The sequence below is a fragment of the Euphorbia lathyris genome, chromosome 3 (genome assembly GCF_963576675.1).
Source record: "Euphorbia lathyris chromosome 3, ddEupLath1.1, whole genome shotgun sequence".
NCBI classification, from domain to species: domain Eukaryota; kingdom Viridiplantae; phylum Streptophyta; class Magnoliopsida; order Malpighiales; family Euphorbiaceae; genus Euphorbia; species Euphorbia lathyris.
In genome coordinates this window covers 42,895,297-42,909,038 of record NC_088912.1, presented here as the reverse complement: position 1 = coordinate 42,909,038, position 13,742 = coordinate 42,895,297, and the positions used below count along the sequence as shown (strand labels likewise).

The 13,742-nt window shown below is 36.3% G+C and overlaps 1 protein-coding gene across 1 annotated transcript; it reads left to right on the top strand.

Annotated features, from left to right (window-relative positions):
• The first annotated feature begins 538 nt into the window (after positions 1–538).
• Positions 539–13,403, top strand: LOC136221884 (kinesin-like protein KIN-7D, mitochondrial). The gene is made up of 25 exons (XM_066009356.1): positions 539–1,224; positions 1,333–1,430; positions 1,529–1,618; positions 1,766–1,818; positions 2,494–2,559; positions 3,065–3,118; positions 3,329–3,388; positions 3,660–3,738; positions 3,831–3,898; positions 4,676–4,732; positions 4,820–4,924; positions 5,254–5,358; positions 5,598–5,705; positions 5,791–5,922; positions 6,038–6,220; positions 6,685–6,897; positions 7,817–7,954; positions 9,058–9,177; positions 9,269–9,319; positions 9,970–10,017; positions 10,205–10,351; positions 10,554–11,279; positions 11,912–12,041; positions 12,142–12,255; positions 13,080–13,403. The coding sequence occupies exons 1-24, from the start codon at positions 875–877 to the stop codon at positions 12,225–12,227; spliced, it is 3,267 nt and encodes a 1,088-aa protein (XP_065865428.1). The 5' UTR covers positions 539–874; the 3' UTR covers positions 12,228–12,255; positions 13,080–13,403.
• Positions 13,404–13,742: the final 339 nt, after the last annotated feature.

Sequence of the window (13,742 nt, the reverse complement as noted above, 5' to 3'; positions counted from 1 at the left end):
GACGTCTAAAAGAGGATTTATATACATATGCACATCAAACTTCAAAAAAGATCCCTTTTTCTGAAAACCTTCAAACATGAGTTACCAAATTCTGCTGTGGGCTCCATTATTTTTTATTTATCGGAAATATATGGACACGTGTCATTACTAGGTCGATTCCAGCTTCCCACGACGCTCCTCCTCGGCGCACAGCACTAAGATAATTTACAGAGGGTTAATCCCATTAACTTCTTTTTAACCATAGTCAATTAGACTAATTGAAATGCATTAATTAGCGTAAATGAAGCTAATTACTTTTACATTTGTCTTATCTTAGCTATTTTCCAATCTGTCACTGTTATTCCCGCTCATTGCCATAATTTCAAAATCTCCCTGCTTCGCGGCTCCATTTTACTTGAGTTAAACTCTCATTTTCCCTCTCCCCACCACCTTCCACGTCAGCACCATTCTGAATTTCTAATTTCTTTCCCTTGCGAAAAACGCAAAATATATTTTCTTATTTTTAAAATTTTTAAAATTTTAAAAATCAAAACACAAGCAATACCTATTTTTTTCTTGTCTCTGCTCAAGTAGAAATCAAATTCTCTTCTCTTTCACTCTCCATTTCTCTGCAACTCTTTGTCTTAAAGAAGAAGACACAATCTATCTCTATCTATCTTCGTTTTAGCTTTGGTAGAGCTTAAAGTATCACAGCAAATATAAAGAAATCATAATGTTATTCACTTTTCCATCAGAAGCCATGTGACTTCACTGACTCAATTCCTTTTCTTCTTCTTCTACTCGTTTTGATTTCTTCTTTTCCATTTGTCTTCAAGCTTCTCAGCGGAGTCGCTCATTGACTCACTGAGTCAACCGATTCGACTCTGCTTGTTAGATGGCCTCATCTTCGCGGGCACGAAGTAGCTCCCCATTTTCTTACCGGAAGCCAGCAAGTCCTTACTCTTCTACTTCTTCTACTTCTTCTTATATGAGCAACAGGTTGATGCCTCGTTCTTGCTCTTCGTCTGCTACTTCTTCCTATTTCAATTCCGGAGGCGGAGGTGGAGGCGGTTACCGATCCATGACTCCCGGTCGTTCACGCTCCGACGCCCTGTTCAATGGCTCAAGAAGTTATGGTACTCCCCCTCCTGTGCCGTTTGGCTCCGAGGAGCTGATTGCTGAGCCGATTGACGCGCCGAGGAATGGCGACAGTATATCGGTGACGATCCGTTTTCGGCCGATGAGGTAAATGTTTAGATCTGAGATGGGTGGATTTGGATCTATTGTGTTAGAGATTTGAATTGCTTGGTCTGTTTGATGTCATAATGTGGTGGGAATTTTTTCTAATTACAGTGAGAGAGAGTTCCAGAGAGGGGACGAGATCACTTGGTATGCTGATGGAGATAAGATGGTCAGAAATGAGTATAGTCCGGCTACAGCCTATGCATTTGGTGATTATACTTTTCTAATTACGAATTGGATTTCATTTCTGGTCAATTAATTAAGCGCGGTCTATAAAAGTGTAACTGCTGATGAATTCCAATGGCAGATAGAGTATTTGGACCTCATTCAACTTCTCTGGAGGTATATGATGTTGCTGCCAAACCGGTAGTTAAGACCGCAATGGATGGTGTCAACGGTATGGTCTAGAAACTCTGATTCGGCCTTATGAATGATAACTGACTTGATTAATTTTCGTTGGCGTACTGTAGATTTTCCTAAGTTTTGGAGTTGTATAAATTCCAAACTCCTTACTCGCTTCTTCTCTTTCTCCCTTCCAATGTAGGAACGGTTTTTGCATACGGTGTCACCAGTAGTGGTAAGACGCACACTATGCATGTAAGTTTCATCTCCTGCTATGAATAATATATTCTTTTTTTTTTGTGGCGTTTTATTTTAAGCGTTTCAATCACTTCCAAAAAATAGATATAATTTATCTTTGAACCTTTTAGAATGCTGCTGCTTGGGAGTTTACTGGAAAGGGTCAATTAGGCTACAAAATTATGCAACATGATTAGTTGTCAGTGATCTTTAATATTGCAAGAATGCTGTTGAGTGATTTAATACTATAAAATGTGGTATTCTTCTCTACTCGAAAATAGTTACATCAATTTTTAGTAAGCTAAGATAATATAACGTACTCCATGTCCAATAGGGTTGGAAAGATTCAGTGAAGTAACTCAAGGTTCATTTTAAGTTGAGTTTATATGTTTTGGTTGGATTTCTTATCCTAATAGGTGATCTTTACTTGCTTGCACCAACACGACTGTGCATTTGTCCCAAACACGCACCTAATGTTATATGGTTAACATCCTCATAACTGAGTTCATTTTGGAGACACATTGTGGTTTATAGAAGATTGATTGTGTTTATCATTTGATATATGTATACAGAAGCATGTGTATGTATTTTGCTCCTTGTTAATGTTTTTATTTTAGTTTGTTATTTTCATGATTTATCAGATATGCTTACATGCCTCTGTTATTCTTATGTGTCCCTTAATAATGTGTGCAGGGAGATCAAAATTCTCCTGGTATTATACCATTGGCAATAAAGGATGTTTTCAGCATTATCCAAGATGTAAGTGCATTTCCAATTTCATATATTTGTCCATAAATATGTAAGATGGTCTATCGTATTTTACTTTTTCTCCCTGCACCCAGATATGATGTATAATTTCTTTAATAACTTCCTGATAACGTGGGTCCTTTGTGTTATGATTATGCACCTGATGCTCTTCAGCATCCCCTTGGATGCATGACAATTCTAATTGCCATCCATATAGGAGTACTGACAAAAAAACCTTGTTCTTTTTCTGTTGCTATGTACAAGATGTTTGAATTTCAATTTCTACAATTTTATGAGTATATTGTAGCATGGGTCTTCTTGCAGTATTCAAGCTTCTTCATAAGTCTTTGGGGTATGTGCATGAGTACTTCCTTTTGTTGAGTTGGTTCAAATTAGTTTGACATGGGCACGTTGCATAAATTATTTGTTTATTTTATTGCCTCTTTTCATATTCCTATTATATTAACCACTGTCTTTTTTAGATAAATGTCATTGAGTTGTTGTAACTTTGTTACAGACTCCTGGACGAGAATTTTTGCTGCGCGTGTCCTATCTTGAAATTTACAATGAGGTCAGTTGCTATTAGATTCGTTACTTTTGTTTCTCCATAAAGCCTTGCTGGTGGTGATGCTTTATAGAAGAATTTATTTATATTAGGAAATTACAGTGTTCATACTTTTTACATCTGTTCTTTTTTTTCTTATATTTAATTGTGTAGTCTATGCTGTTATCTTGGTGACAATTAACTGATGCATGGTTGCATTGGTGTCTTTTGTATCAGGTTATAAACGACCTGCTTGATCCAACTGGTCAAAACTTGCGTGTTAGAGAAGATGCCCAGGTCTTTTTTTCTGCTTGAATTGAAAAACTTTTTCCAAACATGCATGCTGCTTGATCTCACTCGCTCACACAAATGTGCTTTCATATTGAAATTATTTTCTTGTTTACTAATGGATGCATTGCTTTAGTTATACCCTTAAGAAGCAAACAGTGAGAGATACACAGACACACACATTTAGACTTGAAGAATTATATTATATGTGAGCACCTGAACATTGTGTGTAGATGTAGTTGTGGTTCATCTCATTAGTTTGCACAATATGAAATCCCAGGGAACTTATGTTGAGGGTATAAAAGAAGAAGTGGTTTTGTCTCCTGGGCATGCTCTTTCTTTCATCGCTGCTGGGGAAGGTAACCAGAAAAAGGAATATGCTCTTGTTTTTCCTTGTTTGTGTATCTTGATTGGTGGAAGATTCTAATTCATTCACATTCAATATTGGCAGAGCATCGTCATGTTGGTTCAAATAATTTTAATCTGTTCAGTAGCAGAAGCCATACCATATTTACACTGGTATGTTCCCATTAGTTACTTGTTGTTAACAATTCCATCTTACAGTTAAGAAATTCCATTGTTGAAAAAACAAAGGAGCAACTTATTAGATCATTGTTTGAAATGCAAAAGAGTGCAGTTCGATTTGTGTGATTTAGAAATACTAACTTTTCATTTTAAAACGCTAAAGTTGAGAGTCTTGAACTGCTCTGCTACTTTTTTTCTTCTTTTCATGCTTCATACTTGGAAGGCACAAATACTACTGTATTGTCCATTAAGATTCATGAAACTAATGTGAAGAGTTCTATCATTCTGTGCCCAACGTAGTCACATTTTAAACTCATTGGTCAGCACTCTAGAGAGTAAACACAAGCCTACCTCTTGTGTGCCATCCTGTTCTTTGCCTCATCATATTATAGAGATCCATGTTTCTGATTTAGCAGTATCTTAAATGCTATGTAAAGTTATAGTATCCTTTATTAGTGTTACAATTATTCTTTTTTGATTGCATAGCAGTCTCGAGCCTCAACAGGCCTTGCTTGGTTCATTTTCTCTGTTACCTTGACTTTATCTATCCTGCGATTCTCTTTCTGCAGTAGAGGATGGAGTTTGGGAGTTATTGAACTCAAAACTGACCTAAATCCTATAAATCCTGTTACCACCAGAATTATTATTCTTATCTATGTCTTTTCCATTTTACCTCTTCCTCTAGTTGGTCTGAATGCCGTGCCTTATATCACTCATCTCATTTTGTTTCTTTCTAATCATCCTTCACTGACTTTGCTTGTGCTTTTGCAGATGATTGAGAGTAGTGCCCATGGTGATGAGTATGATGGAGTGATATTTTCTCAACTCGTATGTTACATTCATTTGGTTTTCTTGAATGAAGTATTTTTCCTAGCTAAATAGCTTATTTACTATCTGAATCATCTCTTCTGTTAGAATTTAATTGATCTTGCTGGATCTGAGAGTTCAAAGACTGAAACAACTGGATTACGGAGAAAGGAGGGATCTTACATAAACAAAAGTCTTCTAACTCTTGGAACTGTAAGTGGTTGTTCCTATCTAACTGATCATATAGTATGTTTTTCTTGTTATTTCCATCTTAACATCATATTCTTGTATGTCTTTTAAAAAATCGTGACTTTAGATATATACTTGCAATTAATGGTCCCATACATGATTTGAGTGTTTATGTTCATGAAGAGTGAAGGTTGTACTCTGACATTAGTAACTTGGTGACAAGCTATATCATGAAACTTGACTCTGTTGAGTCTTGCATAGCAATGTTTCTTACTTCATGTGCTAGATTCCTGTTCTTAGCATCTATATGCTTTTATTTGAGATTTGTAATGACTTTATGATTTTAATGGAAGGTTATTGGAAAGCTGAGTGAAGGGAAGGCATCTCATGTTCCTTATCGAGACTCAAAACTTACCCGTCTTTTGCAGTCTTCCTTGAGCGGTCATGGACATGTCTCAGTAAGTTCAAGCTACACACATTTGTTCTGTATCAATTGACTAGTGACTAAATGGAATTTCGCTCTTTTGGTGAAATTCATATGTAGGGCATTTAGGAGATCGGGACTTGTACATGTATTTTCTTATTGTTTTTTGCTTTCTTCTGGTTTCTAACGGGAGGATGGAGCAAATGTCTTGCAGTGACATTACTAGATAATGCCAACTAATATATGGATTCCTTCTCTTAAATTGTTATACAGCTTATATGTACAGTTACTCCTGCATCTAGTAGTATGGAGGAAACACATAATACATTGAAGTTTGCTAGCAGGGCAAAGAGAGTTGAAATTTATGCCTCTCGTAATAAGGTATACTATCATCCTGGATGATCATGTAATGGGAGTGCACTTAATACTGAAGCTAATACTAATATGAGCTTTGAAATTGTCATAGATTATTGATGAAAAATCTCTAATTAAAAAGTATCAAAGAGAAATCTCAACCCTCAAGCAGGAGCTTGATCAACTTAGGCAGGGGATGCTTGTTGGCATCAGTCATGAGGAGATTTTGAACTTAAGGCAAAAGGTTTTCTGTTTTTCTTTTTCTCTTCCTTTCAATATCTCATGCTCCATTTTCTTTTTTCCAATTTTTATATGGTTCTATGACTTTTTGACAAATATTCCGTTTGTTCATTGAATAGTTGGAAGAGGGTCAAGTAAAGATGCAGTCAAGATTGGAGGAAGAAGAAGAAGCCAAGGCTGCTCTTATGAGTCGAATTCAGCGGCTAACAAAGCTCATACTTGTTTCTACAAAGAACACAATTCCTGGATATCTGGGTGATGTTCCTGGTCGTCAACAGAGTCCATCTGTTGGTGAGGATGATGTGAGTTAATTACCATCTCTTATCTAAACAAAAGCATGACCTGTAGTTTTGGCAACTATCTCTACTAGTATGAAGAAACCTGGAGACTAAATTTGGATAATCTCCTTTCTAGAAAAAAGAAAAAGGATTTCGAAAATCAGTACTGGGATTTGAGCCAGTGATGTCTCTGGGTCATGAGTGCCCCCTGTCTTGTTCATAGGTGGGACCTTTTGACTTTCAAATTCTGAGGTTTTCCTTGTTCTGATGATTACTTTTGCCTCTGTAAAGGCTTAACTGGTTAGTCAAATTGGATAATGCATGTGTCTGGGTGTTTTTGCCCTTCTACACTTGCAACTTCTCCACAAATTAGTTGTTTCTTGATAAAATTATTTCTGCGTCAATTTTACTTAAGCCTTTTCCTCTCTGTATTGTGTTTAAGTATGACAATTACTATATGATATTTATGTCATCTTTCGTTGTGTCAGAAACTGGATGTTTTGAGAGAGGGTGTCTCACTTCTTGACGTGGAGAATCATGACTCTTCATCTTCTGCTTCTTTGGATGCATTGGATGGTTCTCATGAACTTAAACACAGGAGATCTTCCAGCAAGTTGAATGGAGAGCTCTCACCTGCTAACAGTGCTATTACTGAAGCAACTCAAGCGGGTGAAATTAGAATTGCTTCAAAACTTCCCGCGGTATGTTTTATTGCTTATTACTTAATTTTGTACTAAAGTTCTGGTGCTGTTACATTTTCCCTATGTGATGGCTTAATGCTAGTACTGTGGAAGATGCGCCATTCAATTCCAACCTATTTGATTCTAGAAAAGGATGACTCGAACTTTTGACGTTAAATAATGTCAAGGAACCAACTGAACTAAAACCTTAAGCTTATAGTTTAGGCCCAACATCTTTTTATTATTATTATCACTGATATCCCCTCATGCCAATGCCCCTTGGGCTTGAAGCATCCACAACACATGCCCATCTTACCATGTGTTGAAATTTAATCAACAAATAGGGTTGCCATGATTCGAACCCTTGATCACTTGGTCTAAGAGGCTTTGATACCATGTCAAAGGACAAACAGAACTAAAAGCTTAAGCTTATAGTTAAGGCCCAACAACATCTTTTATTATTGTCTCAGACAAATAACTTTAGGTCTAAATTATAATTTGGCTCCTACTATTAAAAGGAATTGAAACTTGGTCTATCATTGGCGTTGGTTCCATTCAATTCTTCCTCCTTGATTCTATAAGCTGTATGTTCAAACATCAAACTGCCTGTAATGTGATAGGTTACTTGATGATGGGAGAATTATTTTTCAATTTTCCCCTTTCATAAAAAAAATTCTGGCAATGTTATTTCTACCATTGGTTTTTAGAATTTTAAAAATTATAGAATTAGGAAACATAAAGTCATGCTACTAGAAACTTCGTGGTTCCTCCTACCAAAAAAAAAAAAAGAAACTTCTTGGTTCCATATCAAGCTCTCCTGTTTTTATTTCATTTATTGTGCTGCAAAAATTTAGATCTGCCTATGGAGAATAATCCAATGTTTTTGCATTTTTATTACTTCCTGGTAAACTTGAGCAAGTGACTTTATATTCTGTTGTAGGGTGCATTGACACAAGATCAGAAGGACCTTCTGGTCGAGCAGGTAAAGATGCTTGCTGGAGAGATTGCATTCAGCACTAGTACCTTTAAGCGTCTGGTAGAGCAGTCACTAAATGATCCTGATGGCTCCAAAACTCAAGTATGCCACTTGTTTCTTCTGCATAATCTCTATACTTTGTTTGTTTTACTTGAAGTGCAAAGAAAATTCTAGTTCAAGGTTGGTAGCAACAAAATAAGCATCAGAGGCAGTGGAGCTGTAACTCGTGTTATTATCCTACACTGTATAGGGACTTATTTGTCAATGATAATGAAGTCCACTAAATTCCTTCGCAAATTCTATTTTATTTTCAAATTTTGTTCATGCAGTGCCTTGATGTATTTGATTACAAATTTTAAAACACACATTCAGTTAATATGGTTACCGTTTAATTAATTCTTAATAATATGGTTACCGTCTTAGGAGTGGCCTCTTGCCAAATAAATTGGCAAGGGAAGGCTTGCCCCAGTACACCCTTGTGGTGGGACCCCTCCCCGGACCCTCGCTCAGCGGGGACGCGTAGTGCGACCGGGCCGCCCTTTTTATGGTTGGAGTGTATCATAAGATGTTGGTGGCGGAGATGCGTATGTTGAGATGGATGTGTGGTCATACGAGAAAGGATCAGGTGAGTAATGAAATAATTAGGACAAAAGTAGGGGTTACATCTATTGAGAATAAAATGAGGGAAAACCGACTAAGGTGGTTTGGCCATGTAAGACGAAGAGCGCTTGATGCGCCGGTTAGGAGGACTGAAGAGTGTCAAAGGGATGTAGTGGTGAGGGGTAGGGGAAGACCTAAGCAAACTTGGAGGAGGGTGATCGAGAGTGATATGAGTTTATTGGGGATTGAAGAAAATATGGTAGTGGATAGGACAGAGTGGAGGGAGAGAATTTGTGTCGCTGACACGACTTGATTTCACGGTTTTATATGATGGTTCATGTTAGCCGACCCCGAATCATTTCGAGACTAAGGCTTTGTTGTTGTTGTTGTATGGTTGGAGTGTATCAAATATTTTCTTTGGACGTATTATTTCCCCTTTTGCATTTAACAGAGTAACTGTTGAAAATATCTCGAAATGCTTTATATTCAGCTCCTATCATCTTATATGTCTCAACAGCACACTCTTAAAATTAAAATATCCATGAAAGATATTTTGTTTTTCTCAAGGCTCTAATGAAAATATGTTCATGGTTAATGAATAACAGATTGAGAACTTGGAACGTGAGATCCAAGAGAAAAGGAGACAAATGAGAGTTTTAGAGCAACACATCATTGAGAGTGGTGAAGCATCAATTGCAAATGCATCACTAGTTGATATGCAGGAGGTTGTACATTTCTTCCTCTAATGTGATTCTTTTATTTATTTTTATCTTAGTAATAATGGCTGAATCTTTAGTTGTGTTTCTTTTTTAACAGACTGTAATGAGATTGTTGACCCAATCTAATGAAAAGGCTTTTGAGCTCGAGGTGAGTACTTTGCACTATGATACTAAATGTTTTAGAGCACACAATAGTTTACTCAAGTAGGCTTATAATGTGCTGATATGTCATCCTGTCTTGCTAATTTAGAATTGATACAAGCATCATTTATATATCTGAAGAGTATGGTATCCTTAACAGTTATATTCTTTTGGGACACTATTGTTTTATCTATTTGGAGTACTAAATTAAGCTTCCTAATTCTCTTTCCTGACACTTCTAAAATCTAGTTATTTTGCTGAGAGAACCTTCACAAGGATGATCTTCTGTAGATTCTAGATTTACCTATATCATCCCATTTAACCAGTTCTTTTAAAACTTTTTCCAAACCTCCACAAACCTAATTCTTTCTTCGAATCACTATCGGGCAATTTGTGTTGCTAAATTTTTCTTCCTCATAGTCATAAGAGGGTTTTGTATCCATTTCACCTATTTCTGCATTAATTTTATAAGTCTAGAGTCCCAAGTTAACAAGTAGAACAAAATTAAATATTTCAAATATGTCAGAGTTTATTGTACTAATGGTGTATGGTAATTTGTGTTTACTGATCTGATGTACTTCTTATCTACTGTAGCAGTGTTGATTTAATTAGTAAAGTTTGTTCATCATTTCTAATGACACTGACGAATTAATGCAGATAAAGTCAGCAGACAATCGTATCCTCCAGGAACAACTGCAGAATAAGGTTACTCCTTTAGTTATTATACTTGTCTTCTTTAAATTTTTGATTTAATATCATATCCTAATTTACCTGAGCTTCACCAACTTCATTGTTGAGGATACTGCAAGGCGCTGCTTTAATTATTTATTTTATCTTGCTTCCATAGTTTCTCCTGATCTTCTGCTTTTATTCATTGCTTGCTCATTTACAGTGTTCCGAGAACAAGGAATTGCAAGAAAAATTAATTTTCCTGGAGCAGCAGTTATCTGCATTTTCTGGTGATAGGGCATTGCTAGCTTCTGAACATATTCTGTTAGATGAACATACTGATGAATTGAAGAAGAAAGTTCAGTCACAGGTGATTTCTTCTAGACCAACATGAACTATTCTTTCTAAAAAGAAAATTCAATAGGCATACTAAACATATAAATATAAGTTGTACATGCGAACTTGTATTGAATTGTAAAAGTTGCAAGTTTTTTTTTTCTCCAAAATATTTTTCACAGAATTAGTAGTGTTGATATGGCCAGAATTGCTAAATGTTTTGCCTTCATATGCAGGAGATTGAAAATGAGAAGTTAAAGATAGAACAGGTTCAGCTTTCAGAGGAAAACAGTGGGTTGCGTGTGCAAAATCAGAAACTGGCTGAAGAAGCTTCTTATGCAAAGGAATTGGCCTCTGCTGCTGCAGTTGAGCTAAAGAACTTAGCTGGTGAAGTGACCAAGCTATCATTACAGAATGCAAAGTTGGAAAAAGAAGTATTGCCTGCTCGAGAGTCCTTACATTCTAGAGGCAGTGGCATTCAACATGCTAATGGTGTTAACCGCAAGTACAGTGATGGCATGAGAACGGGAAGGAGGGGACGGTTTCCAGGCAGAGCAAATGAAGTGCACTCTGATGATTTTGATTCTTGGAGCCTTGATCCAGAAGATCTTAAGATGGAGTTGCAGGCAAGAAAACAACGTGAGGCGGCTCTTGAGACTGCTTTGGCTGAAAAGGAGTTCATAGAAGAAGAATACAGAAAAAAGGCTGAAGAGGCCAAGAAAAGGGAGGAGGCTCTGGAAAATGACTTAGCAAACATGTGGGTACTTGTTGCGAAGTTGAAGAAGGAGGGGGGAGCTATTCAAGAAGTGAATACTGATGAGAGGCATAATGATACAGCTGATGTGAATGAACCAAAACAAAATGGGTTTGATCAGAATGCGGTCATGAAAGAGAGACAAACTCTGGATGCATCAAAATCAACCGATGATAATCCGGAGGAGCCCCTAGTTGTTCGTTTGAAGGTAATGCTTTATCATGTCTATTTTTATTGATCACCGTCTTTGTGTTCTATACTACTGTATTTGCTGCCTCAAGCTGTTTTTGTTATTTGTATACAATAATTTAGCTCCACACTATCTAGAAAACAAATATCTAGCCAAAGCATGATCCTGATTGAAGTATAAACTGATGAAAATGTAAAGCTGTTGTTTCAGAAGATACTATTGTGGCTGTATTTGTGGCGTCTTAATTTCAAAACTGTTTTAAGTTTACATTTAGGTTCTATATTTGTTAGCCACGCTTCTATCTAATTGGATTGTTGTGTTACACATTCAATCATTAGTTGGATAGAAGATGATTCCGTCTACCAGCATCTGTGGTTTTAATATTTGGCTTGCACATTAAAGAAAATTTTGTCATGTTTACTGAAACAATAGATCATGGATATGTCACAAATTTGAGTCATTGTAATGATTTGGATACCATTGTTTCCCTGGGTGGTTACCAGCTACTTATTGCATAATCAGAAGATGTATCACTTGTATTGGCTGGAATCATGATAACCATTTTTTTGGACCTTTAATTGCATTACTTGGGAAGGGAATTTTGCTCGAATGAAAGCTACAATTGATGTTTGCGTTCTCTCTGTTTACAGGCAAGAATGCAAGAGATGAAGGAAAAAGAGCTCAAGTACCTTGGCAATGGAGATGGCAATTCACACATGTGCAAAGTATGTTTTGAATCACCGACTGCTGCAATTCTTCTTCCCTGTCGGCATTTTTGTTGTAAGTCATTCTAATTTTTTCTGCAATTCAACTGAAGCTACTAAAATATATCTTCCCTGCATTATCTATAATTGTATCCTTTGTTGCTTGATGTTTGCAGTGTGTAAACCTTGTTCTTTAGCTTGTTCTGAGTGTCCAATTTGCCGAACGAAGATTTCAGATAGGCTTTTTGCGTTTACTTCTTGACAGTGCAGTTTATGCCCCCCAAAATGAGGTCGGTCTGTTGATTATATTTCCATATTTTCGTTTCTTCATTTCTAATACGTGAACCAGCATCGGTTTTTGCCCCATCTAAATTAACACATTTTTTTTTTGGAGTACATGAATCATACACATTTTTGCCAATTCATGTACGATTCAGGTATGATTTCGAGTCATACCATAGATACCACTAGAAATCATACACATCGAGTTGACTCGTACAATTCTAACAGCAGTGCTCTACACTGTTTCACCTGACAAGCTGGGAACATCTGTACTGGATTGTTTTTGGGGAGAAAGTGGGAAAAGTAAAGAAAATAAAATTCATGCGCATATAACATTGTGCTTTTTAAATTCTGTTTTGTAAGATAGAGGTCCTACATTGCTGTGATTGTGGGTTATATTTATTATACAAATTGGACTACTTTCTTACTATGTTATATGGAAAACGGGAATGGAAGAGAAACCGAAACTTGATATTTGTAAAAAATATAGGAAATGGAAACGTGTAAATAATAAACTTACATGGATATATGTGAATTTTTAGAATTATTAGAATGTATGTTTATAGAGATACATTAAAAAAATTACATACAAGCAACGTAATAGGTAAAAAAAGAGATTTTTTCAATTTTGAAAGCTCGTAGAAGACGGTCTAGAAAACATGAGGGATTTACTGAACATGTGATTAACATTAATGTATTATTGAAAACACATTACATCCTAGGAAACGAGTTTTCAAATTTTCAAACTTGTGGAAACTTGACATAGGTGTTTTATTATGGATGGATAATCTAACTTCTCTTTTGTTTCCCTTCTATCCTGTTCTTTTATCAGGGTCCAGCAGCATTTTCCTGCTCGCTCTATTGAATGCAATATTGGATACAATTCTTTTATTAGTTTGATGTATGTAATTGTCTAAAAGGTATATCCCATATATTGTTGTTTCTGTTCCTCTCACACGAGGGACTGTAAAATAAGTTGTAAGTAATGGTTAACAAATTTTTTTACATTCCTAAGTACAGAGTTGAGATGTTGCATTGGTTTTAGACATGCAGCAGAATGCTGTGATCCGTTTTGACATATGTACAAAAACAAAATATATGCGCTTCAACGCGAAGCCTTTTCCTTCTTATCGGAGTAAAATACTATTTTGTCCTTTGTTGTGGTTCTTTTCCCCCTTATATGAGTGCTCCTATTAGGTCCCTAATGGACTTCATGATCTTACTAATCAATGTCTAACATAATCTAATTGCTTCTACCATGAATTATCTAAGATGACAATGTTCAGTTGTTCCTCTGCATCATTTTGATACAAACAGGTAGACCTGTCAATTTCGTGTTCGAGTCGTGTTTGTGTTGTGTCATTTCATGTTCGTATTGAAAAGACTAAACCCAACCCCAACCCCAACCCCAAAATTTTCGTGGCATAATCGTGTTAACTTGTTTGGGTTAGTGTCAATTTTGTGTCGTGTTTTCGAGTTACCTATAATTTTGTTA

Excerpts from the sequence above, each read along its gene's own strand:
- LOC136221884 (XM_066009356.1), top strand. The coding sequence starts at position 875 with ATGGCCTCATCTTCGCGGGCACGAAGTAGCTCCCCATTTTCTTACCGG. Across the intron at positions 4,733-4,819 it reads GAGTGATATTTTCTCAACTC|AATTTAATTGATCTTGCTGG; the intron begins GTATGTTACATT and ends CTCTTCTGTTAG. Across the intron at positions 9,178-9,268 it reads CACTAGTTGATATGCAGGAG|ACTGTAATGAGATTGTTGAC; the intron begins GTTGTACATTTC and ends CTTTTTTAACAG.